Below are 14,224 nucleotides of genomic sequence, written 5' to 3'. Positions count from 1 at the left end.
AACGAATGATTTTTGCCAAGTGAGTTGACGATATTTATACGAATTAATGTTGGTCTCTTGAAATTAAATTGAATCCTTGACTAGATTGGTTTCAGAAATTTAATTGACACTACAATGATAAAATCGACGTCTCGTTAAATCTCTGTTCAAATCTGACATTTCTCTTACAAACATTTATTTATTTAATTTTTCTTGGAAATATTTAAACAGCTCAAAAATAATTGACAGTTCCTTAATTATAAAGGTAAATATTTTTTTTCAACTCTGAAAGTTAAAACAAAATTGGTGATATCAAAAAATTGGAAAAACCCATTATACCGTCTCCGAGAGAGCAACCAAGATCAGAGGCTCTCACGGTCTCACCGAACATGGATGAATGTATTTATTCATAAGTCATGTGGCTAAAATATTAGGAGCTGTCCTTAGCGATATTTTTACTTTAATTTAGCTTAAGGGAACAAACTTTTAATCAAGTCTACGTATGTGTTCTCTTTCACGAACTCCTTTTCCACTTTGAGTAGTCAACCATTAAATAGGCGAGCATGTGCCAAATAAAAAGTTTAATGATATGCAGTAAACACATAGGACAGCTATCATACACACATTACTATTATATCTTCTTTAGTGATTTTAATCAAAATCCGTATTCTTCGAATCTAAATGAAATAACTGTTGAGTCTTTCGATGGTAAGGAAATCACATCCGGTGGTTGAGAATACCAAAAGCGTCGGAATAATAAATATATTAACTGTTTATTATATGAACAAATCAGAAAAAAAGTAATACATAAATAATTTCGTTATAATTTGATTTGGAAATAATAATCTTTAAATATTCAATGCAGTTTACATAAAAATTATTGTATTGGAATGTCATAAGAAATTGGTGAGTTTTAATAAGTACTTTGAATTCACGCTTACTGACGCCCATCGACGGACTTATAAATGCTTAATCCGGTCCATTAACGGTTCAGAGTTAAAGGAAACCATCGGGGGTTGGATTAACTTGTTTCAAACACTAGTCTCAGAGATGACAAAAAAATCATGATCTGTCAAAAATTACACAATACACTCGAAGTTATGGCATATCCAGTACACTCTAGTCGAAAAGTCTTCGCCTTCGTGATCATTGCTCCGCGACCTTGTTTTTTCCGGTAGTTAAACAGTAATAGTCTAACAATATTTTACTGCTTAGTCCGAACGAATGGATAATTACGGTTAAAACGTTTGTTTCATCCGTGTTTACTTTACAAGCTCGCCAACGGTGAATTTTCTGATTTAAAAGATGATCGAATTATTTGACTATGGTTTGTCAGGAAGGAGGTATATAAACTAAAATTAGATAAAAAAAAAGAGTAAAGTTTTTTATAACATTTTATTCCCTGGTTAATATATTATATTTTTTAACTCCGGTTTATAAACCGGCTTCACTATTATAAAAAGAGTTCTTACCAAAAATTAGTAAATTATTTTGTAAACTTAGCCTAGCGAAATTTCGGTTAGCTGCCTTCACCCAAAAGAAATTCTACAAATTAATGGTGCCGAAACCTGGGACAAGAAATCCTTGAGAAGAGCAGTCTATCCATTCCTCTACGCTGACAACTTAAGCAAACTAAAGAAAAAGCGTGGACGATGATCTGATTACGAATCAAGTCAACGTCAAAAATCTAGAGGCTTCGTCGATCCAGGACTTGGTTACGGTTGAAGTGAAAATCGTGAAAGACGTAGTTGATTCCGAGAAGAAAACGAGAAAAAACATGCAGCAAGGGCGACGGTACCGAGAGCGAATTCAGAGAGCGTTCACGAAGAGATGAGAGCGATCACGGTCAAGTTACCGAAATAGACGATGGCCAAGTATTCCGATGAGCCAACACGATGGACGGCGTTCTGGGACCAGTACGACGCTGCAGTACATCAGAATAAAAAACTATGTAACGTAGAAAAATTCGCTTATCTGCAATCACATTTAGAAGGCAAGGCCGCCAGAGCAATCAAAGGGCTAGCCATTAGCGACGAGGCGATTACCATCCTGACGAGACGATTCGGAAACTAAATTAGAATCGTGGATAAACACATGGATAATTTCCTGAAATTGGAAACCATAAGAAAATCTAGCGACGTCCATGGGCTACGACGATTATACGATGCCTTGGAGATCGAAATCCAAAGTCTGAATGCGATGAACATTGAATCCGACACCTACGGTCAACTTCTACGAACCATCCTGAAGCAACGAATTCCCCAAGACATTATGTTGGAATTCTCACGTATGAAGAAAGGTCAGGTGACCTGGGACGTGATGGATCTTGTCGAATATTTACGAGACGAGGTGGAAAGCAGAGAACTGGCCTTAGAATTCAGCGAGTTGGAAACAACGACCAAAAATCGAGAAATAGCAACGAAGTCTTCCCAAGAGCGAAGCAAGCCAAAAACCTGTAAGAGTTATGGCAGTCAAGAGCAAAAAAGAATACCATCGGTGACAATCTTCAACGTCGGAACCGAATCTAAATGTGTCTACTGTCAAGAGTCTGGGCATTCTTCGGGTTCCTGCGAGAAACCGGTCGAAGAGAAACTACATATCGTAAAACAAGAAAGGCTTTGTTTCATTTGTCTCAAGTCGAGGCATAGCTCGCGAAATTGCTGGGAAAAAATGAAAACGAAAATATGTAAGCTCTGTACCCGGAAACACCATCCAAGTCTCTGCGAAGAGAAGAGAAGTGTCAACGAAGTCAAAGATACCGACGCCACATCGCTACCTGTTGCGAACCAGATCGCTTACCTCACTACAACGACTACATCAGAGGTACGAACCGTGCTACTACAAACAGCACAAGTAAGGCTTTGTGGCCCTAACCAGAGAAGCGAAAGAATTCGGTGTTTGATGGACGGAGCAGCTCAAGGGACCTTCGTCACTGAAAGACTTTCGTCATAGGAAAGCCGCATGGTGGGGTGGCTTCTACGAGAGGCTGGACAGATCTATCAAAAGCGCGCTCAAGAAAGTCCTTGGAAAGTCATCTCATCACGCCGAAGAATTGCAGACTATCTTGACGGAAAACGATGCCGTTCTCAATTCTACACCACTAACTTTTAGCTACAACGACGCCGAAGAGCCAGCACCCTTGTGTCCGAGTCATTTTCTCATCGGTCAGCGGCTCATGGCGCTTCCATCCAGAATCTACGATGTCAACAGAGCGGTATCCTCCACCAAGCGAGATCTCACAAGGCGACTGAAATATAGACAATCATTGCTTGATCAGTTCTGGGGACGTTGGCGAAATGACTACATCATGGAGCTCCGATCCGCTCATCGGTACCAGAATCCTCGAGAAACCAGAGGGAGATATCGTTCTTGTCCACCGACAGTACCTACCGAGAACTCACTGGAAAATCGCCCGTGTTGAAGAACTGTTCCGTGGTAGAGACAACAAAGTTCGTGCGTGTCGAGTCCATCTTCGAAAAGGAAGCTATCTTCAAAGACCGATCCAATTACTTGATCCATAAGAAGTTCAATAAAATCAAATTGTGTAACCAGAAATTTTGGATGAGTATTAAACTCATCGGCGGGGAGTTTATGTAAAAGCTAAAATTAGATAAAAAATAAGAGTAAAGTTTTTTTTTATAACATTTTATTCCCTTTTAAATATATTATATTTTTTCTAACTCCGGTATATAAACCGGCTTCACTATTGTATAAAGCACTTCATCATCATGTAATAAAGAGTTCTTACCAAAAATTAGTACTCGAGAAATCCTTTTGTAAACTTAGCCTAGCGAAGTTTCGGGTCACTGCCTTCAACCAAAATAAATTCTACTGTGGTTCGTTTTCCCCGATAATTAAACAGTAAAAGTTCTCCAATTTGTTTAATTCCAACACAACAATAGTGGCAAATAAAAAGAAATTTTCTTCAGCGATTTAACTTTCATGGATAAAATTGGTAAATATATCGAAACTTAAATGTGGTATTAAATAATTAATCACTCCACAATGGAGTGCATTTACTAGTGGATAACCGTTATCCGATCGCCGAGCCCTTAACACAACTATGTTAAGAACATAAGAAAGTTCAATTAGGGTTAATTGTTATAATACTATGGGCATGACTGATAGAAAAGCAAATTATATTTTTTTAAATTCAGCACCACGGTCTTCTGTCCTGGCTCAGCGACCCCAGATGCTAATAGATGTTGATTTTTTACAAGGTGAATGGCTCTTTAGTTGTGATATGAACGGCTTTGGCTTTCTTCACGAATTCACCTTGCCCGATTTAATTGAGAAGATTTTCAATGCACGTGCATTCTTTCGTTACTTTACTGAGGACAAGGAATTCCGCCTCAACGAGGCTTAAGGCTGTACGACGTTGTTTTCTTCATGCTTAACTCACTGTAGCTTCTCTTAGTTTTATCACGTATCCGCTGAATGATTTAGGCCGAAGAGCGTCAAAATGTACTTCCAGAGGCTTCGCGTTTTTGTTTACATTTTTTAAAGTTTGATTTCATTTTTGGTACAGTTCATGTAACCCAAGATATGTGTCATGCCTGACCAATGTATCGGGAATTAATACTAGATCTTATAAATGTGTACGCATGAATAAACGGCTTTCAATTACTTGCCAGTATATAACATCTATATGTATCGCGTTCTTGAGCATCTTCACACGGTTTTTATTTCACACATGAGCCTAGTGAAGTAGCATGAAGATTTTGACACTCCCATACCTATCTCAGTTAGAACTTCCTTCTTCTCAAGTGTTTGGTCCATCAGAACTGCGTCGTTATGTGTTTGACGGATTCCCTCTGATAAACCATGCTTAGTTTTTACTTAGACTTTTAAATGAAAATGTCATGTTAAAACCTTAAATACTTAAAGCTTGTCCTAAAGAACTAAGTCGTATACATATGTAGTAACAATGAGATCTCCGTTTGAACGATAATAAACAAAAGAGACAGCTCTGAATCTTTTGAATTTTTGTGATCATAATAAAACGCCCAGGTTTCTGTTGCATAAACGTCCCGATTAATGAAAATAAAAAATGCTTTTACGAAGTGTCCTAACATAGTCTTTGTTTTTCAATTCCTTTTTCTGTAGGTGTAGTCTAAAATGGTTCCTTGACCCGTAAACTCTAACCTCAAGATATACTTCTTCGTCTATTTCGGTCTTCATGTCGGCTGCACCTTTATCCAAATGTTCTACATGCTAGTTATTTTTAACAAATGTTTCAAAAAGTATTCTTGTAGTCTGTCTGAACCACCAGAAAATTGGTTTGGTCATAGTCAATTCCATGAATTTGAGTAAAAACAAATGCATCTAGTTACGCTTGGTGTCCTACTAATCTGCCTTCTTCGTCATACTTTGTATAATTAACCATCGGTCGACCCTTTTGCCCCGTTCGACGCTGTAACGCTCGACGTCCTGCGCCGCAAACATCCGCTGGGTACGAACCACCAAGACTTCTCGTACGAACCCTCAGATTTGTCTTCAATATCGCGACCTAACGTATAGCAGTAATTGACGTCCGCTCCGCTATCCTCTCCTTTCCGTCTGGTTCCGCGACCGGCCTAGACAACTTGCGACCCCAGCACCTGAAGGATTTAATTTCCAATGGTACGGGAACGGCTGGGGAGTCGTTACTTTAATCTCTAACCAGCCTACGCAATCTGATGCTTGCCGGTGAAGTCCCTTCCGGCATCTGTCCGATCTTATACGGAGCCTCGTTATGTGGTTTGAAGGAAAAGGATAGTGGCATACGCCCGATTGCTGTGGGAAATACTCTCCGCTGCCCAGTCGCCAAGTGGGGTTGCTCGCTCATTATGCCTTCGCTTGGCCCTCGTCTTCGCCCCGTGCAGTTGGGTTTTGGCACGCGCGGTGGGGCCAAAGATGCAGCCCACGCTACTTGGCGCTATCTCAACCACGCAAACTCAGATGCCAAAATATAACTTAAAATATATTTTCGCGACGCTTTTAACACTGTTCGTCGAGATCGCCTCCTCGAATGCATCTACAATGAGCTCCCAATTCTTTATCTTTTTTTTACGCCAATGTTATCATTTTTCGACCCACCTAAACTTTGGCGAGTCCTTAATTTCGTCGGAAGTAGGCGTTCAGCAAGGGGATCCTCTAGGCCCCGCTCTTTTTTGCTTAATCGTTCAAAAAGTAGCGTTAAAGATGAAATCCGAATTTAATGTTTGGTATCTTGATGATTCATCGCTGGGAGTCAATCCTGAGTTAGTCCTGAATGACTTGGTTCTCCTGAAAGAGCTTTCCCTTGGCGTCGGTCTCGAGCTTAATCCATCCTCAATGCTGGCGGGGTCCAAGCGTCTCATTTCACTTCCATGCTTGAATCGGCGGCCCCTGGAATCGAAATTGTTGATCGCTCCAATTTTATTCGTTTGGGCTCGCCCCTCTCACAAGAATCCATCTTGAAGTGCGTGGAAACTAAATGCCAGTCTTTGTCCACCATGTCTGCGAACCTTCAGCACGTCTCGGCCTACCACGGCTTTTTCTTATTGAAAAACTCGTTGGCCATACCTAAGCTGCTTTTCCTCCTACGCAGTGCTCCTGTTTGGCTCTTTCGATAACACGCTCCGTTTGGCCCTTCAAAACGTTACCAATACTTTGATGGACGAGGGTCTATGGGAGCAGGCCTCGCTCCCGGTAGCTCAAGGCGGTCTGGGAATCCGCCACGCTTCTAAACTTGCCTTGCCGGCTTACCTGTCATCTTGACACAGTGTGATAGATTTGGTTAATGACATTCTCCCAAACCACATTAAGGCTTTGCCCAACGGGTTGGCTCTCGATGCCCTCGCTGAGTGGGAACTCACTTCAGCTTCAACCCCGCCTTCTCCGGATAAGCGGTGCCATCAACGCGAATGGGAAGGTCCAACTATCGCAAATACCTCGAATTTTTTGCTCGGTGACGCGTCTACTGACCGCGATAAGGCCCGCCTTGCTTTCAGCCTCCTCAAAGGAATCGGGTGTTTGGTTGAACACTCTTCCGTCGCCATCTTTGGGCACTCATTTAGATGATGATTCTTTTAGAATCGCGGTCGGCCTTCGGTTGGGAGCCCACATATGCGTGCCTCATACGTGTATTTGCGGGGGTCATGTTGATTCCTTTGGCACCCACGGTTTAAGCTGTAAACGCAGTTCGGGTCGCTTGTCGCGTCATGGTGCCGTGAACGACATCCTGAAATGCTCCCTAGTGTCGGCCGGAGTTCGCTCCGATCTCGAGCCGCGTGGCCTCTCTCGCGATGACGTTAAACCACCCAGGCTGAGAAGATGAAAATATCCAAATATTCGGGCCTCAAATACCGCTACCAACTTAAGACCGTGGCTATTGAAACACTGGGCTCCTTCGGTCGCGACGCCTTGGCTCTCATCCACGCCATAGGGCGTAATATTCGATATGCCACATCCGAACCTCGCTCCATGGAATACCTCGTCCAACGTATTGCTATAGCCGTGCAACGGGGTAACGCTACTTCCATTTTAAGCACGTTTCCTCCGGGAGCTTCGTTGGCGGTCTACATAGATAATCTATTTTAATGTAATTTTCTTTTTTATAATAAACAATCCATTACAAATTATTCTTATTTTTTAAAATTAATAAATCTCAATTAATTAACTATAGTTCCATAAAATAATCAAATAAAATTGAAAATAAAAAAAAAACCATTTGGCCTCTAATGTTTTTTCTGATTCGTAGTCTTCTTACACCGTTCCCATGTTTTGAAGCTTTTCTAGGACATCTGTTGCGATAACAGGGTAGTTCAAAAGGCTCTGCAAAATTTTTAAGGAGTTGTAGGATGTGAATTGACGAGTATGCCTGTTTTTTTCCATTCTCCTACGATGAGTTAAAGAGCGCCAGAGAGCTTCAAAGTATGGCATACTAGCCCCTGGAAGTAGGCTGCAACAAGCACAAAACCAACTGAACATTGGGGGCAACCTACTTCGTTCTTGTTCTGTAAAACGAACAATACGAATGTAACGAACCAGTCGCAGAGAAGTTCAAGCAAACAATTAAGTAACGTACCCAGAATGTGCCTGTCTAACGTAATCGACGATGAACATAACTAAAAGTCCGTAAGACGAGGATGTGCCGGTTCGGGTACTTTTCCTGGTAGAGACGTTGAGCAGCCAAAGGATTGACATCTGCTAGTCTATATACGAAATTATTATCGGCCAGTTCGTCCGAAGTTAATTCCATATTTGCAATTTGAATATGATCACGAATTTAAATACTGTTAATGTTTACTCTGGTTACCTCGATTTGTTTACAAAGTCCGTTTTACCTATCACACGAATCCAAACCTTAATGTTTGCACTTCCCTGCTTCTTGGTTTGGTGCTTGTTGCAGCCTACTTCCAGGGGCTAGTAAGCCACACTTTGAAGCTCTCTGGCACTCTTTTAACTCATCGTAGGAAAATAGGAAAAAAAAGGCATTCTTCTCAACTCACCCCCTACAACTCCTTAATTTTTTTGCATTATCTTTTGAAACACCCTGTTTATATGTTGGCATTCCATACTGGTGAATAACATACATCTTGCTGCATCCAAAATTGTTGGATTGATCGGTTCCAACACATCATTTTGTTGAGGTGTTCCCAAAAAAGGTTTTGAATTATTTTGACGTGTATTCGCCTCCTCTCATTTCTTAAAAATCAAATTTTAATGTACGGTTATATTAAAAATTATCTAAGTTTGATTTGGTATAGCCTTCAAATTTACTATAGCCGTTCCGGTTTGTACCTTTGTTGTAAGGTAGTATTGATTTATATCACTGCATAAATCTTATGAATTATGACTTAACTAAGTTAGTTACCTGACAATTTAAAATAAAATATCCCTTCAAATTCAAATGCGTATTTTTCATCTGATACCGTGATTTGAACATTTCCTACATCAATGGTGTTTCGAATGTGACTTCGAGCAGTATTGACTATTGACTTTCGTTCTGTAAAATTCAAAAATGTTACATGTTGAGATGTCATTGGGTCAGTTGACTACTTGTTACAACCATAATAACGTCAAAACAACCAAGGCTCAATTTCGAAGTTTCTTACTGCTCAATGTGGCCTCTTCCTACATACTAGCAATATTAGCTCAATTTCCGTTTCTTTGAGGTGAAATCTGGTATTTGTTACCAGCTTCTACATTACTAGCTATATGACCAGACCTCAAGTATTTTTGCCCTCTATAATTGGGTTGTGGTATAGGGTCATTAGCCGTGGAGTGTCCAGGTATTAATCAGTTGGCTAATACACAAGGCACCACCTAAGCCCTTAGTCATCAAATGACTTTTAAAGCCATTAAATCAGGTGGCTGGGTTATAATGCGTGACAAGCCCTTCATGCTACGCGAGCCAACAGCTCCCTACACTAACAATTACCTTGTCAGATCGTTCATCGCTATTATTTTGCTGTCTTGTGGTTTTATTTCAATACCCCCTATAGTCAAGCGTAGTCTACCCCCCCCCCCCCATGGTGATCTACGTCAATTTCCGCTTTGGTGATTGGAGTCGGACATTAAGGCTTTATTTTATTTATATATCTCAAACTCTGAATTCTTTGTAAACTAAAAAGGACGTTCTTCTTCAATTAGTTCTTCTTTGTCTTATCTTAAACTTCTTGCAAAATATTTCAAATCTTAGGATAAACTTAGTACTACAATGACCATTTCTTCTTACTCAAACTTTGTGATAAAAAGCATTTGTTCTCGTCAATTATTTTAAAGATTGATTTTCCTTCTTCTCAGTGTTCACAAAATCTTTCATGTACTGTAGCTAGAATACGTTTCAAGGTTGCCCAAATATCTAATGAAGTTGTTAAATCTACATTGTTGCGTAGACGTTAGTCATTCACAATCATGAGTCGTTATAAAGTTTTTCGCCTTGAAGGCCAATCGGCCGAAGTACCGCATATTTTTCCCCAATAAAGCTTAGTTTTCTCCCCCACTTCTTGGTCTCTTTACTTGTTCGCGTTTTTACTCCTCACTCTCTAGACCATTGGTGGTTTTCGTGTTTTTGCTCTAGCCATGTAAATAAGCCAGGCGCTTTGCTCGAAGTTTTATTAGATCCTTCGATAAAAATTTATTCTCACTTCCTCAATTATTAATCATCTGGAAGTCACTTAGTCTGGAAGCCATGATAGTGTTCATTTGTTAAACTGCTTGAATTTGATTCTTGACTTAAAAAAACGCTTCTCCAAATATAGTCAGTAACAGTTAATATCAAAGTAGCTCGTGACGGTTTCCAGATAGCCCGTGATAGAACTGTGTTCTTATGTGATTTTCTCAAATTCAAAAATTATATTTATATCAGTTAGTTTATGGCTAAATTAAAAAAATAATGTAAAAGGATAATTTAAAATTGCACTGATTTAGAGATAGACCCATTAAGCCCCCACCCCCTCGAAAACGTGGAGGGGGAACTTCTAGGAGTATAGTTTGTACAAAGTAGAGAAAAATCTACATTGTTTTCCGTATATGTTTTCTAGGAGTGGCTTAAACTGTCCAATATATCTAATTATTTATTGTGTCCCAATTACCAAACTAGGCTGATATCAAACAAATTTAAAAGATAATTGAAAACAATAAAATATTAAACCTGATAGATTGATAAACAAGGAGATACGGTTTACTTACACAGAATTTTACGTTTATTGATCTGAGGCATTAGGTTTTCATGTCTAGAATATTTAAAAAAAACTATAACAGCCAGCTAAACAATGATGTTTTTCAAGTACATATATATTGTGTGTTGATAATTTAAAAAGTTTATATTTTGTGTTTTATTTATTAAAAACAACTTTGGTTCTCAAGCGGCAGTAGCAGTTCGACGTCAGAATTGATATACCAAATTGGAAATATGAGCCTGAAATTTCAACAGCACATTGGTATCGCCGTTTTCAAACTATTCAGTAATAAATAAAAATCTAGGTTAACTATGAAACTGCCTAAACGCCTAGCACTATCAACCTCAGTTGATAGTCATTCCGCCAAAAAATAGACTAGTTGTTTTTCCTTAGTTTAGATAATTTCAATCATGTATACGTAGCCTTACATGAATTTATTGGGGCAAGCTTCAAATAAATTCAACATTATGGGGTGTTCAATGTGATTCGTTGTTTTCCACAATCGTTGACTATTGTACGAAGTTTAATTTGGAGCTTATAGCCAAATTTACAATTAAATGATCGCCTTTTTAAAATTATGATATTATAATATATTATATTATAAGAATTTAATAAATTTTTTAAGTATGTATTTTCAACGGTATTAAACTGGTTGATTACAGATGCAGCATAATCTGAAAACTATGTACAGATTTTTCGTGGATTTATTTTAGAACTATAAAGCCAAATTAAACAAAGTTTAAGGAATTTTAATAACTTATTGATCTGACACGTATCAGCGGTGGAGGCGCACCGAGGGTTTCGCCACTCGGAGGAGACTAACTTTACCACAAAACGAAAAGAGGTACAATGAGGGAGAAATAACCTTAAATCTTCAACTGATGGCCAAGAAAGAGCCCTGATTACTGACTTCTTACCCCAAACTTTCAATTTATATCTGAAGTTGTATTCAAACAGCATTAAAATTGTTAGAAATTGGCTTCTAAATAATAGAAATATGTCTCTTTAAAACAACAGGTGTGTGAGTTGTTGTTTATTATAAAGGTTATAGATGTTTTGACAGAGAAGGAAGAGGAATTACTCGTATGATACGTAACAAATCATAGCTTTAAATAGTATTTTAGAATTTTAAAACTTATTTTACTATCCATTAAAAGTTTTCATACGCAGTTCACTGTTAGAAAAATTGTGTAGTAATCGGTATAGTTTCCGCCTTAGGTGGACACCTTTACAAAATCGTTTTTAAAAATAAAAAGGCGTTAGAACCTCGCTACAGGTAACTTATACTCTTGTCATATGACTTGAGAAATAAATTCAAATTATATGATTTTATTTTAGCAATAGCTGCTTTCTTGGAGATGGAAGCTATTGTTTTCAATGCCATCAAATTGATAATTTTCTTTCAGTCAGATTTAAAAAAAGCTTGTGTTAAAAATAAATCTCTAAATTTTTAACGATGTGTCAATTATATTTAACATTGATAAATATGTTTGCAAAAAATCAATGGTTGGTGAGAGAGATGACTGACTCGATGGGACGAGACGGCGATTTATCAAGGTAGTGTCAATTAAATTTCTGAAAAATGCAAACAAACAAGTAAGGGTTTAAATTTAATTGACAAATACCTTAATTTTTTCCAAATAAATATAAAGAGCTCACTAGACAAGAACCATTTTATCGTTATACTACGAAAGTTTGTCATATACTTATACTTGAATTATGAAGTTCATATATTTTGCATTATCGATTGTCCTAGTTGCATTGCCTCACTTGATAGTTTCTTCTCCGACTGAAGGTAAGTTTCACAAATTGACGCTGTAAAAATAAGTAGAAAACTTGATAAAGATAGTTTAGATGCATCGCCAATATTCGTAATTTATCGAAAACTTTTTTCATTAATTGTGTTTTTTGAAAAATTACCATTTAATAAAATATATATTCACAAATGCTTTTTGGTTTGAAACTAAAACAATACCATTTTCGCTCGACCAATAGCATATATAAGTAGTTTTAAAATACAAGGCATTTTAAAAATAATAACGTTGGCCGTCTCTTAGCAAAAATTAAAGATCTTTAGAATTAAGTAATTTAAATTATAAAATGGAAAAATGGCACAGCTATAATTGTAAATCTAAGAGTACATTATAAGTATAAGCGTTAATTCAGAGGAATATAAATAATTATGAGCGTTCAAATTATACTTTGGTTTTTTTTGTTAGGAACCAATGACGAAAGTACCACAGCTTTTGTTGGGAGCGAATATTGCAAAATGATCAAGGATGATGAAGAGTTGGACGTCGTCGGAATTATTGTAATTTTCAATGACGTCGGAAGACTTTAAAAACCAAATACGATAAATTTAATTTTGTTTTTAGGATCCTTCAAATCCTTGCATGATTGACTGTTTCGAAAAAGGTTCCGATTTGGTTGAAAGTTTTGCTTTACCAAATAGAACAACTTGTGGCGAGAAAAAGGTCTAAACTTAAAAACTTTTACGCATTCCAACTGCTGTCTGCAGTTCCTCTCTTAATGAAAAACCATTTGGTTTATTTTGCAGATTTGTTTCGAAGGAATTTGTGTGGATTCTTTAAGAAAACCAAGTCTAGTAAGTTTAATTTTATTTATAAGTGATCGTAATTGGTTGAATTTTTTTCTATACCTGATGGTAACCATTTATTTTTTAGAAACGTAATTGGTGCATCGGTTGGGGGTTTTTCTGCAGAGGTTAAATAATATCTTAGCAATCTTTTTCGAGTTAATGTTCAATAAAATACCATAAATGACAGCTATTATATGTGTGTTATTAATATCACTTTCGGGATACCTTTTAAGCATTCACGTTAGAATATTGAATAAGTCCTTTTTCTACATCCTCTATCTTTCTGGTAATGGGCAGTTTGGCAGAAAAAATCGCGAAATGAAGCAGTGATAAAGATATTTTTTCGACTGTGCTAAAGATGGCAATAAACTTAAGTTATAGGGCCTTTCTAGGGTATATTTCATAAAAGGGGACGATGTCAGTTGGACTAAAAATCTTCCACAAAAAGGGAATCTTTGTTCCTCTCTTTTATTTAAAATAAAAAATCTACGATTTTTAAAGAAACGGCAGCAAAGGCGATATCAGCTGGTTCAGTGACTCATGATATCACCCGTTAACCATTCGTATTCTTGTTGCTATTGGCAAAATAACACTTGATATTCTTTTATATATGTAAAAATTAAATACACACAAATGAATAAAAAATTCATCGAATATAAACTTCAGCATATAATAAAGTTGATAAAACATATTAAGAATTGACTTCTTTCTAAAGGACGCATCAAAACCTCATTGTGACGTAAATGGATATAATCGTTCTTGTAAAACTGAACAAGTTGGCAAGCCAAAATATACATCTCCTCGATAAGAAAAACCGTAAATAAATTACAAAAACTAACTAAGTGAACCACCCACGGGTTCTACCCTTTAACCATCTTATCTCTGCTGACTGCGCTAATACAAGATTTGACCTTTAAAATTTCATACGTAAAGAATGTTGACTTTAAAAAGAATTAAAATACTTTTCCGCTAAGCAGAGTTTATAGCCAGTCATGTA

At 37.6% G+C, this 14,224-nt stretch overlaps 1 protein-coding gene across 1 annotated transcript; it reads left to right on the top strand.

Annotated features, from left to right (window-relative positions):
• Positions 1 to 12,306: 12,306 nt before the first annotated feature.
• On the top strand, positions 12,307 to 13,420 carry LOC149949736 (uncharacterized). The gene is made up of 5 exons (XM_090169286.1): positions 12,307 to 12,423; positions 12,848 to 12,939; positions 13,004 to 13,102; positions 13,186 to 13,233; positions 13,313 to 13,420. Exons 1-5 carry the CDS (start codon positions 12,348 to 12,350, stop codon positions 13,355 to 13,357), a joined length of 360 nt encoding a protein of 119 aa, XP_090025412.1. The 5' UTR covers positions 12,307 to 12,347; the 3' UTR covers positions 13,358 to 13,420.
• Positions 13,421 to 14,224: the final 804 nt, after the last annotated feature.

Source organism: Leiobunum rupestre, chromosome 3 (genome assembly GCF_980474605.1).
Source record: "Leiobunum rupestre chromosome 3, qqLeiRupe1.1.hap1, whole genome shotgun sequence".
Taxonomy (NCBI): Eukaryota; Metazoa; Arthropoda; class Arachnida; order Opiliones; family Sclerosomatidae; genus Leiobunum; species Leiobunum rupestre.
Note: the sequence above shows the minus strand (reverse complement) of the source record. Positions and strands in the feature narration are given on the sequence as shown.